Source organism: Magallana gigas, chromosome 3 (assembly GCF_963853765.1).
Source record: "Magallana gigas chromosome 3, xbMagGiga1.1, whole genome shotgun sequence".
Lineage (NCBI taxonomy): Eukaryota > Metazoa > Mollusca > Bivalvia > Ostreida > Ostreidae > Magallana > Magallana gigas.
Window position 1 is genome coordinate 20,784,608 of NC_088855.1, and position 16,622 is coordinate 20,801,229.

At 33.7% G+C, this 16,622-nt stretch overlaps 1 protein-coding gene across 1 annotated transcript; it reads left to right on the forward strand.

Annotated features, from left to right (window-relative positions):
• Positions 1-101: 101 nt before the first annotated feature.
• LOC136273325 (uncharacterized) lies at positions 102-2,459 on the forward strand. Its single transcript, XM_066077760.1, has 4 exons — positions 102-710; positions 832-1,097; positions 1,224-1,842; positions 1,896-2,459. Exons 3-4 carry the CDS (start codon positions 1,541-1,543, stop codon positions 2,347-2,349), a joined length of 756 nt encoding a protein of 251 aa, XP_065933832.1. The 5' UTR covers positions 102-710; positions 832-1,097; positions 1,224-1,540; the 3' UTR covers positions 2,350-2,459.
• The last annotated feature ends 14,163 nt before the right edge of the window (positions 2,460-16,622 follow it).

Genomic DNA, 16,622 nt, shown 5'->3' on the forward strand with positions numbered 1-16,622 from the left:
CAACTGCAATGTGTACCACACAATAAAACATGAAACCGTGTGACTTTTGTTTCTGTATAGCTATCTGTTTGCACCAGGCAGAATAAGTTTTACAACGAATATGTAGGTCAAATAACAATGCAGTCTGCACAGAAAAAAATTATGAGATTATGTGCATCATATCTAAAATGTGAAATAAATTACATTTTTGTGCATTATATGTAAAATGTGAAATAAATTGTTTTCTTTATAATTTTTAATCATTTTTACAGAAAAGGTACAAGTTAACAGGAACAAGTTTGTAGGATAACATGGGATTTTCCAGGAGTCCTAACCATAGCTGAAGGCAGGATTTGTAAGGATATCCTTTATAGGGACTGTCTCAAGGCTTCCTGGGAAATCCTGATGTTTTAGAAAGGTAATATAAAGGAGATCAGAGATGTTCCAGATCGCTGGTAGCAGTCCAACCTTAAACGAGAAATGTTTCAGCCTAGTGATGTATATCTCCCTAGGATGAACTACAACTTCAGTCTTCCTAGACTTTCAAACTATGGTAGTTTACAAAATGTAACCAAAGGTGAAACCAGCTTCATCAGTGTAGATGATGGAGCAGAAAATGTGATGCAGTCATGCAGTCAAAGTGAGGCCTAGGAAGAATCTACTAGTATTCGGGTTTCACAAAAAAGAAAAGTATCCATCTTGACCAGTTTTTCCAGCCTGCAGATGGAAAGGTATGCAACATTTACACATGTTAATCATTAACTTTAAAATCATTTATTCCAAGTTATTAACTTTAAGATAATTTATTCCAAGTTATTAATTGTAATGAAAAAAACATATTTTGTTTATTAGCTTGAACGCCATCCATGACCGATTGTGAAAAAAACAACTGATCTCATTGTAATTCAAACTCTGTGAATAAAACTTATTGAGGAACAGTCCCTATACATAGATTGAGTAAAGCTGGCATTTCTGAAGCGGAAGTGCAAGAAAAATGAAAGCAAAACTTTAAAAGCTTTGCTGGACTTCTACTTCACACCAAAGTACCTTGCAATGCACTCTGCAAGAGAAATCAACAAAACCAGGCCTACCAGTGACAATTTTAAATCCAATTTGGGGTATGTTCATGGAAACTTTATAAAAATTGTGTGATTTTACAAAAATTTATGTATAGTAGTAATTTATGTAAATAAATTAAAAATTACAAACAATTATACTAGCCGTTCAAATTTTTTTTTTTTAAGATTACATGCAACAAAATTTTGAAGTGGATCCTTCTACTCTCAATGCAATAATCAACCAGAAATGCTAAATGGATGCAAAGAGAATTAATAAAATCTGTAAGGATTACCTCCCTTACTTTTCAACATTAGTGTACAATATATTTCCTCTCTGAAAATTCATTAGGATTTCCCAGGAAAACTTGAGACAAAGTCCCAGGATTTACTAGGATTGTCTTGAAAGTTCCCTCTTTTTTGAAGCAGGATTATTGATTAATAAGAGGGACAGTATTGGCAGTGGGACGTTCTTAATAGGTATATAACAGAATGGGCTGTCATCTATGGAGAGTGGGAATGTGGAAAAGGGGATAAAAGGTGTGTCTCTATTACTGGGATTAGCCTGGTTTGATATGGTATATGGAATGGTACCTGATTATATGCACGGTTTATTACTTGGAGTGACCAAAACAAATCCCTCACTTATGTTTTCGCTTTCAAATTCAAGCAAACCCTACTTCGTTCGAAAAAACATTAAAAGTGCTGACAAAATATTAACAAATATGAAGCCAACTGATCAAATTTCTCGCTCACCAAGAAAATTAGAAAAAAATCTCCATTATTTTAAAGCTTCTGAATTACAAATGTGGCTGCTATATTAATCCATTCCATCTCTAATCAACTTTCTGTCTGAGGAATATATTTGCAGCATTTAGGCCTCCTTGTAGAAGGAAGCTACCTCCTTTTATCAGACAAGATCACAGAGCATGATTTACAGAGAGCTGACCACATCTTAAGTGAATTTTACAGAGAATTTGGAAATTTGTATGTTACAAACAATTCCACTCTTAACCTACATAATGTTGGGTGCCATTTAACAACATATGTTCGGAAGTTCGAACCATTATGGGCATGGTCCTGTTTCCAATTTCAGGACATGAATGGTTCCATTCTAGATTCCGTTCATGGAACAGGAGATGTTTGCCTGCAGATAATGTGGATGGTTCAAGCTCAAAAACGACTTTCTCTAGATGCTTCATATATATCCAAACCAGTGTTCAAAACTTTTGTAGAGGAAATGACAGATACTAGTAGAAAGACTGTTACTGTAAACATAGAGCTGAGAACTGTCTACAGAAAATCTTCCTTTTGAAAATGATATCCAAGCATTGTTGATCACTGAAGGTGATTTGGGAAGAATATCAAAAGCACTTCGGATTGTTCGTGGAGATGTGGTATTCTACAGTGAACATTATAGCCGAATGAAAACATAGGTAATCATAGATTACTAAGCTCACCGAGACGGAGCATCACCATTATGAGACATCACCTTCATAAGACCACCTTTATCATTTTATATGAAAATCATACTTTATGATCTTGGATATTCATGGATTCTGTTTTGACAAAATATCGTATATCATCTGATAATTTTTTTTATGATAATCATATGTTCATATGTTAATCAATACAATGATATAAAATTAAATATTGTATCATGTCATATTTATAATATATATCATATAAAACAATAAAATACCGTAATAAACAATAATGAGATATGATATTGTAATGTATGATATGACATTGTATTGTGTTATACCTTATTGTATTTGATCACATAATACAATATCATAAAATATAATACAATATAGTATTATATTACAATATCATATTACATAATACATCATAACATTGAAACATATTATATTGTATAATATAGTATGATATTGTATTGAATGACACTGAAACATATTTGATACATTATATGATATTATATCATATAATACAATATAATTTGATTCCAACATTGTATCTTATCAAATGATACAATATTATGTAATAAAGCAAAATATTATAAAATACATTATTATATTATACATATTGTATCATATGACACAATAATATATATTACAATATCATATAATACAATTTCATGTGATAAGATAATATATCATATAAACCAAAATCATATCATACAATATCGTATGATACAATATTATATAATATTACAATATCATATAATACAATTTCATGTGATATAATTCTATAATACTGAAACCAATATCATATTATACAATATTGTATGATACAATATTATAGAATATACAATATTGTATCATAGGATACAATATAATATTTTGCAATATCTTATGTAATTGTATCATGTGATAAAATAATAAATTAAAAATACAATATAATATTATACAATATTGTATCATAATATACAATACTATACATAACAGTATCATGATACAATATCATATCATAAAATATCCAAAAAATTAATACAATATCATATCGTATTGTATAACTTTTTATAATATAACATATGATATTATATTGTATCATATCAAACAATATTGTTTCATATCATACAATACTATATCATAGGAATCATGTTATATCATTTATCAACAAACACATCTATCTATCGAGCTGGTTTGAGTGATGTAGGAGATTTCTTTAGCATCCTTGATAATGGAGATCAGGCTCTGCATATAAAGCAACCTCTGCATTTAATCTATAATAAAGTTAAATCAACTATGCAAGCTATCATCTATAAAACATGTGACCTGTTCCAAAAAACTAAACCTCATCCAGCATCCGAAACCTATGGCTCAGATTCAGCATTCAAGCCCATCAGGTGCATTGGTATCATAACACGCATCATCCATGCAAGTTTGGTGAAGTTTGGACCAGTAATAACTAAGATATCATCATCAGAGGGCACTAGCAATTAAAACCTTAACTTCCTCCAGCATCCGCAACCTATGGCTCAGATTCAGCATCCATGCCTGTCAGGTGCATCTGTATCATAAGACACACCATCCATTCAAGTTTGGTGAAGTTAGGACCTGTAATAACTAAGATTTATTTTTTAGCATCCTTGATAATGGAGATCAAGCTCTGCATCTGAAGCTACCTCTGCGATTCATTCATATTACAGTTAAATCAACTATGCAAGTTTGATATAGTACTATCATCTATTAAACATGTGACCTGTTCCTAAAAACTTAACTTTATCCAGCATCCGAAACCAGACTCAGCATTCAAGCCTGTCAGGTGCATCAGTATCATAAGACACACCATCCATGGAAGTCTGGTGAAGTAAGGACAAGTAATAACTAAGATATCATCATCAGAGGGCACCTGTTTCAAAAACTTTATTTAACCAGCTCTTAAAACCTTAACCTCCTCCAGCATCCGAAACCTTTAGCTCAGATTCAGCATTCAAGCTTGTCAGGTGCATCAGTATCATAAGACGCACCATCCATACAAGTTTGGTGAAGTAAGGACCAGTAGTAACTAAGATATAATCATCAGAGGGCACCTGCTACAAAAACTTTAACCAGCTCTAAAAACCTTAACCTCTTCCAGCATCCGAAACCTATTGCTCAGATTCAGCATTCAAGCTTGTCAGGTGCATCAGTATCATAAGACGCATCATCCATACAAGTTTGGTGAAGTTAGGACCAGTAGTAACTTAGATATTGCTATCAATGGGCACCCGCAACAAAAACTTTAACCTGGTCCAACAACCTTAACCTCCTCCAGCATCTGAAATTTAGGACCCAGATTCAGCATCCAAGTCTTTCAAGTCCATAAGTAGGTCCAGATGCATCACCCATGCAAGTTTGGTGAAGATAGGACAAGTAATAGCTTAGATACAGGACCTGCAACAAAAACTTTAACCAGGTCCGGACGCCGACGCCGACGCCGAGGGTATAGCATAAGCTCTCCTTGACTTCGTCTCGGTGAGCTAAAAAAGGATTGCATTTGTTGTTACAACTGACCCTTCAGACACCGGAATTAATCTTGCTGCAGTTCAGTATTTTATTCGTCACCATGCAACGAACAAATGCTTAGCAGTAATTCGCCCCCTTCAGATCCATAAAGACAGCCCCTATGTTCTAAATGAAGTACACCATCTTATCTGAGTTATGAAGGGAGACACCCAAGAGAGAGAGTGATCCTTGTTGAAAATAATTGTGAAAACGTGCTCTTTCTTAATGAAAACAAAGATTACACTTGCATTGCAAGATTGCCAAATTTATATGGATTATGTTCCTAAATACCACTTTCAAGTGTTTAGCAGTTGCTAAGAATACATGTATCATTAAAACTTTTTTAAGTACGAGGGTTGTCCCAAAATAGCGTAGACAAGTGGCGTTATTCAGTTACTCGAAGACACATGAAGATGAAATTTGTGCCAGAAAGGGTTCAAGTAATTTGCATTCAAATAATGTTTTAAAATCAAATATTGTTTGAGATTAAATTAGTGAAATGAAAGCATGTTAGATCAGAAATTCGACATGCGGCGCAATGAAAAAGAACTAAAAGTTAAAATCAACATAATGAAATGAAAATTGCAAGGAAGAGTACTTTTCGAATGAAAAAATACACATAAAACATACATTTAAGTATGATAATAATTCTATCATTTACGCAGAAAATGTTTTGGCTTTAACAAAACTTTTAAATATTTTATAGAGCGTTTTGTGACAAGTTGAAGAGTTAACTCGTAATAAAATGACGACGTCAGGGTTTAAGGCGGCGCAGCAGTAACTGATAAAATTCTGTATAGACCTTGAAACAAATAATACGCGGCTTTTGAAGTGAATAAAAGTAACTAAATCGATAAGAAATGCGTTTTGTGAATTAGTAGTTTAACAACATTGAACATATTTGTTCGAGTATGATGACAGTAGGTGGAACAAAAAAACCCATTGGGCGTCAAAATGAAACATTTTGATAAGACGGACGTTAGACAACAAGTAATGCAAGGCAAATTTGGAGTCATTAGATCGTTTATACTTAGAAAAAAAAATCTAGAAATGTATGTTGAATGTGCACTCAGTGTACATATTCAAAGAAAATATTTTTTCAAAGACATTTTCGGAAATAAAACGTAAATTTCATCGTTAACGATGTGGAGGGTTAGCAACAACGTAAAGACTGGACATTTTTGACGTCACACATTGCGCCGCCTGACAAAACTTGTTGGTACTAATTATTCATTTTCTCAAGAAATAATTAAGGTAAAGGTTTGAATTTCTCCGTATTGTTTGCCAAAGGGTCATTGAAGAAAACATAGAAGTCTAATGAAATTTAAGTGAACAAATTTTAAGTTATGTGTTTTGTCTACGCTATTTTTGGACAACCCTCGTACATTACGCCTATTAAAAAAAAATTGTGTGTTTAGGGTAACACTGATGAAAAAATTAGGTTAGGTAGGTAGGGAATCATTTTTTTTTTATCATATTATTTTTTGTGCATGAATCGTAAGAATGTTTGTTGGTGTCATATTTAATAATGGGTTTTTAATAGAAATAAAATAAAAATCACAATTGGATAAAAATAGATTTCTAAAAATGGTAGGATCGGTGCATTTTTGTAGGTCAATAGGTCAGGTTACCCTAAACACACAACTTCTTTTTTTTAAGGCCTTATAAACTTGCAGAATATACTTTTGAAAAACAGCCGTTTTGTTCTAAATTTCAAAAACATAAGTATTCTTTGTTCAAGTATAGGATTTTAATCTCTTCATTTAACGTGCTTTTTAAGAAAAGTTCTTATGGCAAGAATTTCTCATCGATGTAAATAGCTTTTGGAGAAATATTCAAGTACACAAATTGCTGTTTTATTGTTGTGTAGAAATGCTTTAAGCCAGACAAAAATTAATCCAAAAAGGATGACCTTTGTGATTTTTTAATTCATATATGCTGGAGTTTAATTCTTAACTCTATACTTGCAAATGTTCCCTTTTCACTCTTCAAAGTCTACATGTATTATAAATCTGGCGTACCGGTAATTACCACCTTAAGATTTTAAGGGCAATTGCATGACTTTTCTCTGCATATAATTTCATCAATAAGTCCTGAAAAACAATATAAAGTCCTGTATTTTCCTGAAAATATCATTTGTGAGACTTTTAGGAATCTTGTGGGACATTTCTTTATTTTAATTTCATTATTAAGTCCTGGGCTGCGTTTTACAAAAGAACTTACGACTTACGACCAAATTAATGAATGATAATTAATCACCAACTAATCAATGAATTATTCTTATGGCTGGAAAATATAATTATGGGAATTGAAATATTTATAAACAAATGGTTTTATGTCAATTTTGTTCTTTAAAGATCATTTTACGAGGCTGTAAATATTTACAACTTTGTCGTAGTCCTTTTGTAAAATGCAGCCCAGAAAAACAAAAGAAAGTCCTAAAATCAAAGGCCTGAAGGGCCATAATGGCTTACGGGTTTGATATGACTATATTTACATATAGTTTCATAGATCTATAAAAACTAACAGGACCAATATCAACATGCCCCATTTGTTGATTGATCGAACCTTAGTGACCGAAACAGACAGGATTGAAATCTAGACGCCTCTTTTATCAACTGATTGAAACCACCATTGCTTTTAGGAAAATCATAGACTGCATAAAATAATAATGATGATGTCAGACTCAAACTCCAATATGAGACAATTTGTTTCTTTCTTTTATCCAACGACTGAAGTATATTAACTGTAAATTCATTCAACTATATAGGACACAATAACACTTAAAACCAACATGCTCTCAAATATCAGTATACCTTGTATTCCTAAGCACTATGAACTTGCGCGAGAGTTGGTGCACGGTGCGACGTAACAGCACCACAGCCAGCGCGAAATCACTACACGTAAAAATAATATAACCAAATGATGAAATGTACTGCATGTTATGTACTATAATTAATGAATTCTCATGAAATCTACACCAACAAGTATTATTCCATTTTATTTGTATTTCTTAAATGTATATTTATTCATATTTTTCTGGGTTTTTTCTACTTTTTAAAGAGGCTGACCTTCACAAGCTTTTATAAGAAATATAGATTCACAAGGCAGTTCTAACACCTTCTGTTTTATTTTTTTCCCTTTGTACAGAGATAAACTCTTGGGGGGGGGGGGGGGGGGGGCAAGAAAGGCAGAACTATGCAATTACAGCAAACTTGTTTTGACACCAAATTTAATTAAAATTAATTACTGCACTATAACTTTGCAGTCAGTCTCTCTTCACATGACATGTGTACACAGTCATTTTCAGAGGCATACTATACGATGTCTCTATGTTATAGTAATGTGACATCGCTTCCGTATATGACTTGCAATCAAGCTTAACTGCATATTGTTTCCTTATTTGAGTACATTTGGTCTCAAGTTTCCAATATTTTTACGACAAATAAACAGTTCAATCATAGCACAACCAAGGTAAGTCCATCGAGGGAACATTGTGCTATTTTTAGATCTTGGAAAATCCCCAACATTCGATAATGGCGGAGGTTCGGCGGAGGTGTCGAAGAAGGCACATTATATTAAAACAAGTAGTAATTGCCCCTCTATGCATTTATTACCGATTTATAATCCCAGTTTCAATATATCTCAATCATAAGTTCAGTTCTTTAACCGTTAAACACTTTCCCCCCTTGCTGAGATCGATGTCGATCGAAGTTAGCGACGCTCTCTGCGGGTGCAAACGTTTTTATGAAGATTGAACGAAATAACGACAACTTTACATTTACTTATCACTGTTAGGATCTGAAATAATTGGGAAAAGATTTTTTGCTTATAATACATGTAAGTATGCATCGCGGAAAGCATGGCGGCACTGTGTGATGCATGACGGGGGCCTATAACTCTATGCAAAAACGGCCTAGGGAAAACACTGCAGTTAATATTCATTCGCGTTAGATTTCGAGTTTGTTTAAATAAAGTCAATTCATATTGGTTACAATAACATAAGTGATAATAACATATGGAAAATATAATCTTGCTTAAAGATATTTATTATGAACAACAAACAGTTAACTTTGCAACAATCGAATAGAACTATTTTTTGTCGCGCATGTTCAGATAACTGAACTCTTTGCCGTAAAGATTATCCGGCAACTAGATGGCCGTAAGCCATAAAAAATTGCTTGTATGAAAGTGGGACTTTTCAGGACTTTTGAGTAATGTATATGTCCTACAAGAGTATGGGAGTATGAAGTCCTGCATTTTCCTTCTGTAGTAGGACCAGGACTTATAAAGGATATCTCAGGACTTCCAAGGATGTCCTTCAAATAGTCAAGAGAGTGGGATTTATTTTTGGAGGGGATAGAATAAGGAAAATGAAAACTGTCATAAAATCATTAAATCTTGTCTGATCTTAAAAAAAATTGCAGGTGCACATCTTCAGATGGTGTTCAACATATGTACAAATGTTCAAACTGTTCCATGCAGTAATAAAAAATTCTATAGGGGGGACAAAGTAGCATCTACAGACAGACAGAAAGACAGACGGACAGAGTGAAACCAATATACCCCTCTAAACTTCGTTTGCGGGGGTATAACTAAAGGAGACTTATATGCACAACTTCAAAGCTTCACAATCGCAGTATGTGCCAAGCTCTTCCAATCCGCAGAAACTAGATCACTATGAAGCAATAATAGTTGACCTGTACAATGTTTACATAATGGACAGGAAATCTGCAATAATTATAACTCTTCAAAAAGATGTGGAAGAAACAACTGCCCTTTCCTCCATTCTGTAGCCTATGCAAAAACAAGGATCACCAATTACCAACTTTAAACCTTAAATCCAAATCAAAGAATGCTGCCCCTTAGACTACCAATTATAAGTGACTAGCCGTAGAAACTTTGTTTTGTATATCATTAACAGTTTCACATATGGATTTGATACTGAAGTGCAGAGAACAGGCTTGAAAAGAGTGATTAAACATTGTTTAATATTTATTAATTTCTATAAAGTATAAGAACAGCAGCATCTTGGATTTGTATTGTGGCCCGTCATCTCCTTCTTGGGTTTCGTATTGTGGCCCCTTACCTAAGGAATTAGATAAACTGTATTAATTCTCTAACTGGCACAACCGCTAATATGCGTCCTAAATATAACCGCTGTCACCCATAGACTCCCATATATGCGGCTATATTTAAATGCCTTGTATTCTCGCAGCTGCTGATAAGCAACTGTGGCGACCATGTTTCGCAAAGACACATACCCCGATATATGCGTATGATTTACCTTTGTTAAATAAGATGTGATTGGTCAGAAGCTAATTAAGTCATATGTTGAGAAAAACCAATGACATGGACCGAGAAAAATGTTAACTCAACCTATTTATAACATTATTTCCCTTATATAGCATTGGAAATCCCCCAAACCCAAGCTTAGAATTGCGATTAATATTTTGAGAAAACAACACCTAGTAAAAATGAAATCCTGAAAATGGTGAAAGTATCTGCTGTGGTTCTTAGTAGACCTTTCTGTTGTCAATGCATTCACATGCATGAAAGAATCTGCCAATCATCGGATCACTACCAAAAGTGGACGGACAGCATCCAGGACCCAGATTAACTTAGGATGCAGTTGTGCAGACAACTTATAGGGAAATTTCGACGATCAAGAAAGAGGAAAGCAGTATCCAACATTGACCAAATGGGAGAAGCCAACTGGCAACTGGCCCATGAAAAATGACAACAGGGAATAATGTAAACAGTGTGCTTCAGAAAAGAAGATATACGAAGTGTTTATCAAGTGTAAACAGTGTAAAGTTTAACTGTGCATTGACAATAACTGTTTTGAAAAAAGGCACATAAAAGTGTAAAAACTGTGAAGAAATCAGTGACTGTTCTGTAAAATTTGCATTACTTGATAATTGATGCTACATTTGTTTGTTACTTGATACCGCTTGATACAGTGTTTTTCTTCTTACTGAATTCGGGCAACCAAGTTTAAGATTCGGGCATGTCAAAATTTGAGTGAATTTAAAAGTTAATGTCTATCCCTGCATTCTGGAACAGGCCAAGAAACAGTCTGGACAGACAGTCAGCAACTACCAGGTAATTTACAGTGAATACCTAGATTTTACCCACTTTTAATTATTAAATGCATATATATATTTACAGCACTAACTGTTTTGTATCTATTCAGATGGCAGACAAACCATATAACATTCTCACCAAGGAACTGCCTACGTTGACATCACAAACATCGGGCTGGACTCCGTACTCAAACTACACCCAACCAACTCCATGGTCCACTCATGGCACTTACACACCAGAACAAACTTCAAACATGGTACTAGATGCACCAGCACTTACACTCAAAACACCAACAAAGCAAGTTTCAACATGCAATACACAGTTTCAACATTTCACACCATTGCAGGATGCCACACTCATGTCAACTCCCCAAAGTTTTTTGCAAACCAACAACACTCCACCACAAAATACAAAAACACAGCCATTGCAAAACACAAATATACCATCATTACAAATTCAGTCTGTTCCACTCCAGAACACAGTCACACAGCCATTACAAAACACAACTATGGCATCACCACCTAGCACCACATCATTTACCACAATGTCACCCCAAACAACCCTGCCAGCTACCCCATGAAGATCCCCAAGAAAGCACTGTACCACACCAGAAACTTCACATGGCCATGTAAGTTCAACACTTTACAAAAGTTATTCTTAACAATAAAAAAATAAAATTTTGAAGTTTAACTTCTCCATTCTCTCTTAATAACATGATAGTATTTTTCTACAATAAAAATTTGGCATAAATTGTAGATGACAGCTACTTGCAAGCCATAGCTTGAGTGTCAGAAGAGAAGCACTAAGAAAAGCCAAGGAAGCAGCAAAGAAAGGGCATCCATCAAAAATGGCTTTTACCATGATGGCAAAACTGCTCCCAGCTATATTCACCTGGGAGGAATAAGCATCCAGCAGGGGCCAGGGGCTTAAATCTAAAGAACGGGACACAAGACCAGTCATAAATGTTTCCAAAATGACCATCTTGAAAAGTATTGACATCAGCAGCATTATTTAGTAAATTTAATGATTCAATAGTATTATATTGATAATGGTCAAATGAGCTGTAGAACAGAAACAAAACATATTTTTGATAAAAAATAAACAAATTAGAGTAATAATCAATTTATTTTTCAGAATATGTAGCTGTTTGGTGTCAGCAAAATGGGGGACAAGGAAGTTTTGCTGAGAAAGATGTGAATGATGCAGTGACGGAGCAATTAAGAGTCGTATGAAAGGAAGAAGATGAAAACCAAGACATCAAAAAGCTGAGAGAGAGAGAGTTAGGGAGAAAGAGAGTGGAGTAAGCAATAAGTGAAAGAGAGAGAGGGAAATAGTTTTACATGAAATCTAGGGGACAATTTTCATTAATCTGCTGAAGACTTCAATCTGACATACTCATTAACTTTTAAATTGTATGAATAGATGATTGATCAATATGTATAATTAATAAGTCATGTATTATTGTGAACAATTTTTGTTGATCCTTTTCTCTGTAGATTTGCAAATTTACTGGCAGAATATTTTGGTGGAATGTTTAACTGGAATCTTTAGACTGATTCTGTCTAATATTCTGCCTATGCATTAGCAGGAATTTTTAAGCGGTTTTTAAAGGCGGAATTCTAAAGCCGACTAATTTACATAATCTGTCTATTTTCCCGCCTGAATTCCATTCAGAATCCATCTGAATTTCGCTTGTTTTCCATCTAAGCTTCATTGTGCTTTTATATTGCTTAATTCAGACGGATTCCGTCTATAATGTCCGCCTTTTCTTTGCTTGAAACTTTTCGTATGGGCACTATTTATTGTTTGTTGTTGAAGATCAATACTAATATATGAAAATAAAGTTATTTATTTTATTCTTGTTTTCATTTAAAAAGATGAGATTGGCTGATAAACACATTAACATATATACGTTATAAAAAAAAAATAAAGGAATAATTCCAAAGAGCACAATAGTTTATGCAAAGTTTAATCAATTACACGACAAAACGCCACAAATTTTCCTTCTAAAACAATGTTGTCGCGCTTAAAATAATAGAGATTTTTATCTTGGCAGCAACTGATGCCATTATCTAATATAGCATCCCTGGCAGGACAAGTGTTAATAGTAGAAATACATAAAGAAGGAGATTAACACTCAATTTATTGATCAAAAAGATCTTCAAATACTGCACATAATTTATCCTTGTTTATACTTAACTATTAATTTGTAGAGAAATGGTAAAAGACAAATGAATTTGACAATCCAACTGAGCAACAACTGAATGATGCAATTATAGAAAGGATCAGTTATGCCAGAAAGCAGCCGCTTTCAAAACAAAGTAACAAATAGGACAGCAGCAACAGATAACTTGCAGGATCGTGTGTGTCTGAAAGCAGCCCGTAATTTTGTTTTAATGTTGACAACTACATGTAGAACATACTGTTGATTTTTCATGCCATGTAAATTTATAGATATCATACAAGCTGAATGCTTTAATGTTTATATAAATGTGTAAAATCAAGATAATTATTATTCAGAATAAATATAATTTTTAGTTATAATTTTCATATTAAAAAATTATTTGTTAAAAATGTATGATTGTCATATTGAACCTACACTTTTTTGAAAGAATATAATTATAGTTACTAAATTCTGATTTATTAACTTCTAGTCTTTTGTTTACCTATAATTTAAATAGGAATGAATACAAGGCAATATACCTGCCTTCAATGGACTGTTAAAACAGATTTCTGGGGTAAAGATGAGGTGGAATTTAGAAGTAATACAGAGGCAGAATTCAAGTGTAAAAGAGATGGAATTCAGTCATAAAATGTTAGATGGAATTTGGGTGCGAGGAGAGACAGATTTCTGCTAATAAACTTTGCTTGGAAAATTTTGATTTTCCAGGCAGATCTATTATATTAGCATTTTCTCCCCTAAATTCCATCCTGTTAACATCCAAATTCCTTCACAATGACACCTGGAAACTTATAAATTTTTAATTTTACAAATGACAATGACACCTGAAATTTTATGATGCTTTCCAGGCATAATATAACCGACAGGAAAGCTGAAACTGTTTGATGAACATAGTAATCAGACATGTAAAGTAGATGTTATTTTCATATTTGATAATATACATTTCCACAAATTCTCATGACAAATTATTCACTATAAAAACTAGAAAACTGACCAGTCAGGAAGGGCCCCGCTATGACAATTAATATAGAGAAGTGAAAAAAACTTTGAATTCCATCCTCTTTATATTAACAATGATGAAAAATAAATGCCAGGCAGAAGATGTAAAGAACTGGAATATATAGGATCTCATGATTTGTAGTTGGATATGATTTTCATCCAACAATTAAAGTGTTTTTTTCTTGAGCCTTAGTGAGGGGATAAAACACACAAGTTGGATAAAAATCATATTATACTACAAATCATATGAGATTCTATTTATCCCATGTTTTATACACCGCAATCAATGTTTACACTGTTTATAAAACTGTACATTATTTTACTTCATTATGCCTACGCAAATCCCATTGTAAAGTCACACCTGTGGGATATCAAACAAATATGCAATGAGTCATACCCACGGGATAAAGTGGGTTAACATGGGATGAAATAAAATTTGTTAAAAAAACAAAGAATTGATACCAATGCAATGATACCTAGGCTTTGCCTCTATTCAATAAATTATCATAAATGATTGTGTATGGTATTTTAACCAAAATAAAATATGAATATTATATTTTAAATCCATATTTCAAAGAATGTACACAATACTACACATCATTCAAAATTGACCTTAACTTCAAAACAAAGTTCATTTGCAGACACAGGCAGTGCAGTAATTAATCTCAATGTGACAGATAAAGATAAAGCTTAGGATTTTCTTCCTGTGGAAGGTTAATTAATCCCAAAGGACAAATATTGCACAGCCTTCCATGTATACAATGGTAACATTCTCAGCAGTTATCTCTCTTTGCCCATTCATTCTCAGCAGTTATCTCTCTTTGCCCATTCTTCTTATGCATAGTTAGGAATCTACCCCACCACCCCAGCTCCAAACCAGAAGACATAGAGAACCAAACTTAGCATCAAAATATGTATTTCTGCCTACTGAACTACCATACCAAATTTGAACTTGATTGGGCAACCATAAAAAAAGTTATTAGAAAAAAACAGGAAATTTGTGGACGGAAGAGTGACAGACGGACGGACAGAAGGACGGACGGACAGAGTGATTACTATAGGGCACCCGCAAATCCTTGGGGGCCCTAAATATATGACCCAAGATAATTTTTTGTCCCATATTTACCTTGACATCTTGTTTGTAAACAAAAAATTGCCTATTTCCAAAGTTTCATAACTTTTTTGTTAAATTATCCTGATGAAGTAAGTTGTGAAATGAAGATGACAAAAATCCCGTGCTAAAAAATTCCATTGACATTGCTTCCTAGGGTGTGGAGGACCCTTTAGGTAACAAAGTAAATTAAAGATGTGCATGTTACTGTTGACAATCTCTGTACATTCCATGTCATGCCAGAGTTCCCGAAACGCACCGGTCCACCGGGGATCCCCGGTAAAATTTGAATTGGTCCGGTAAAATCTAAATTTAATCGGTCAAGATGTCCGATAAATTTTACAGACCGGCACTGTATAAAAAAACAATTTACGAGACAAAAAGTCTAAAACTGTTAATTATTTTAATTCAGAGATAATTTATTAGTTGAGTATTTCAATAAAATGCGATTAAAAATATAAAAACATGCGTTGTTGTTAATCCGGATTTACATGTTTTTTTCTTTTACACACGTTAGTCAATATCCTATTTGATCATGATCTCGAAAAAATGTGGCCGATTAAATGGATACCGGGGGCAACAAAGAGTACAGAAACAAAAAAAGAAAAGTAAACAGAAGGGCAAGGCATAGTGCAGGAAGAAACTGATGAGTCGGAAACTTTAGAAAGTGAAAGTGACATTGAGCAGCCAGAAGAATTAATTACATAACTATTTGATACACGAAACTGTTCTTGAAATTGAAAGGGAGTTTGAATGATTTGAATAAAAAATTGAATAAATTAGTCTGAAACATTTTTAAACAACTCTTTTTATTTTAGTTTGCATATTTTTGCAATAGTTTTAATGTCCGGTAAATTTTACAAATGTCCGGTAAATTTTGAATATTTACAGGACAATTGTCCGACAGATTTTGGATTGGTTTCGGGAACTCTGCATGCACAGCACATCACTATCTACATGCACTGATGTAAACAAGGAAAACCTGTACAGAAGTCAGAATATTAAGGGCCGACAGACAAATTACCAGAATGATCAGAATAAATCACGCATTGCAGGGGCGTCACACTCTCAACTATACATTAAAATATATACGCGTTACACTTTATCAAAAACTGGCGGATTAATGGTAACATGATACTTATCTCCTCATCGTCCCCAGCAGAAGGAATTATGATCACGGATGTCTAAATCTGTACTAGATGTCTTCTTTCGTCTAAATGAGGAGCACCGATATGAGACAGTCCATCTTTTACACGCTG

What these genes read in the sequence shown, in the direction of transcription:
- LOC136273325 (XM_066077760.1), top strand. Translation starts at nt 1,541, where the DNA reads ATGGAGAGTGGGAATGTGGAAAAGGGGATAAAAGGTGTGTCTCTATTA. An exon ending in AAAGCTTCTGAATTACAAAT is followed by an intron (nt 1,843 to 1,895) that starts GTGGCTGCTATA and finishes TGTCTGAGGAAT; the next exon opens with ATATTTGCAGCATTTAGGCC.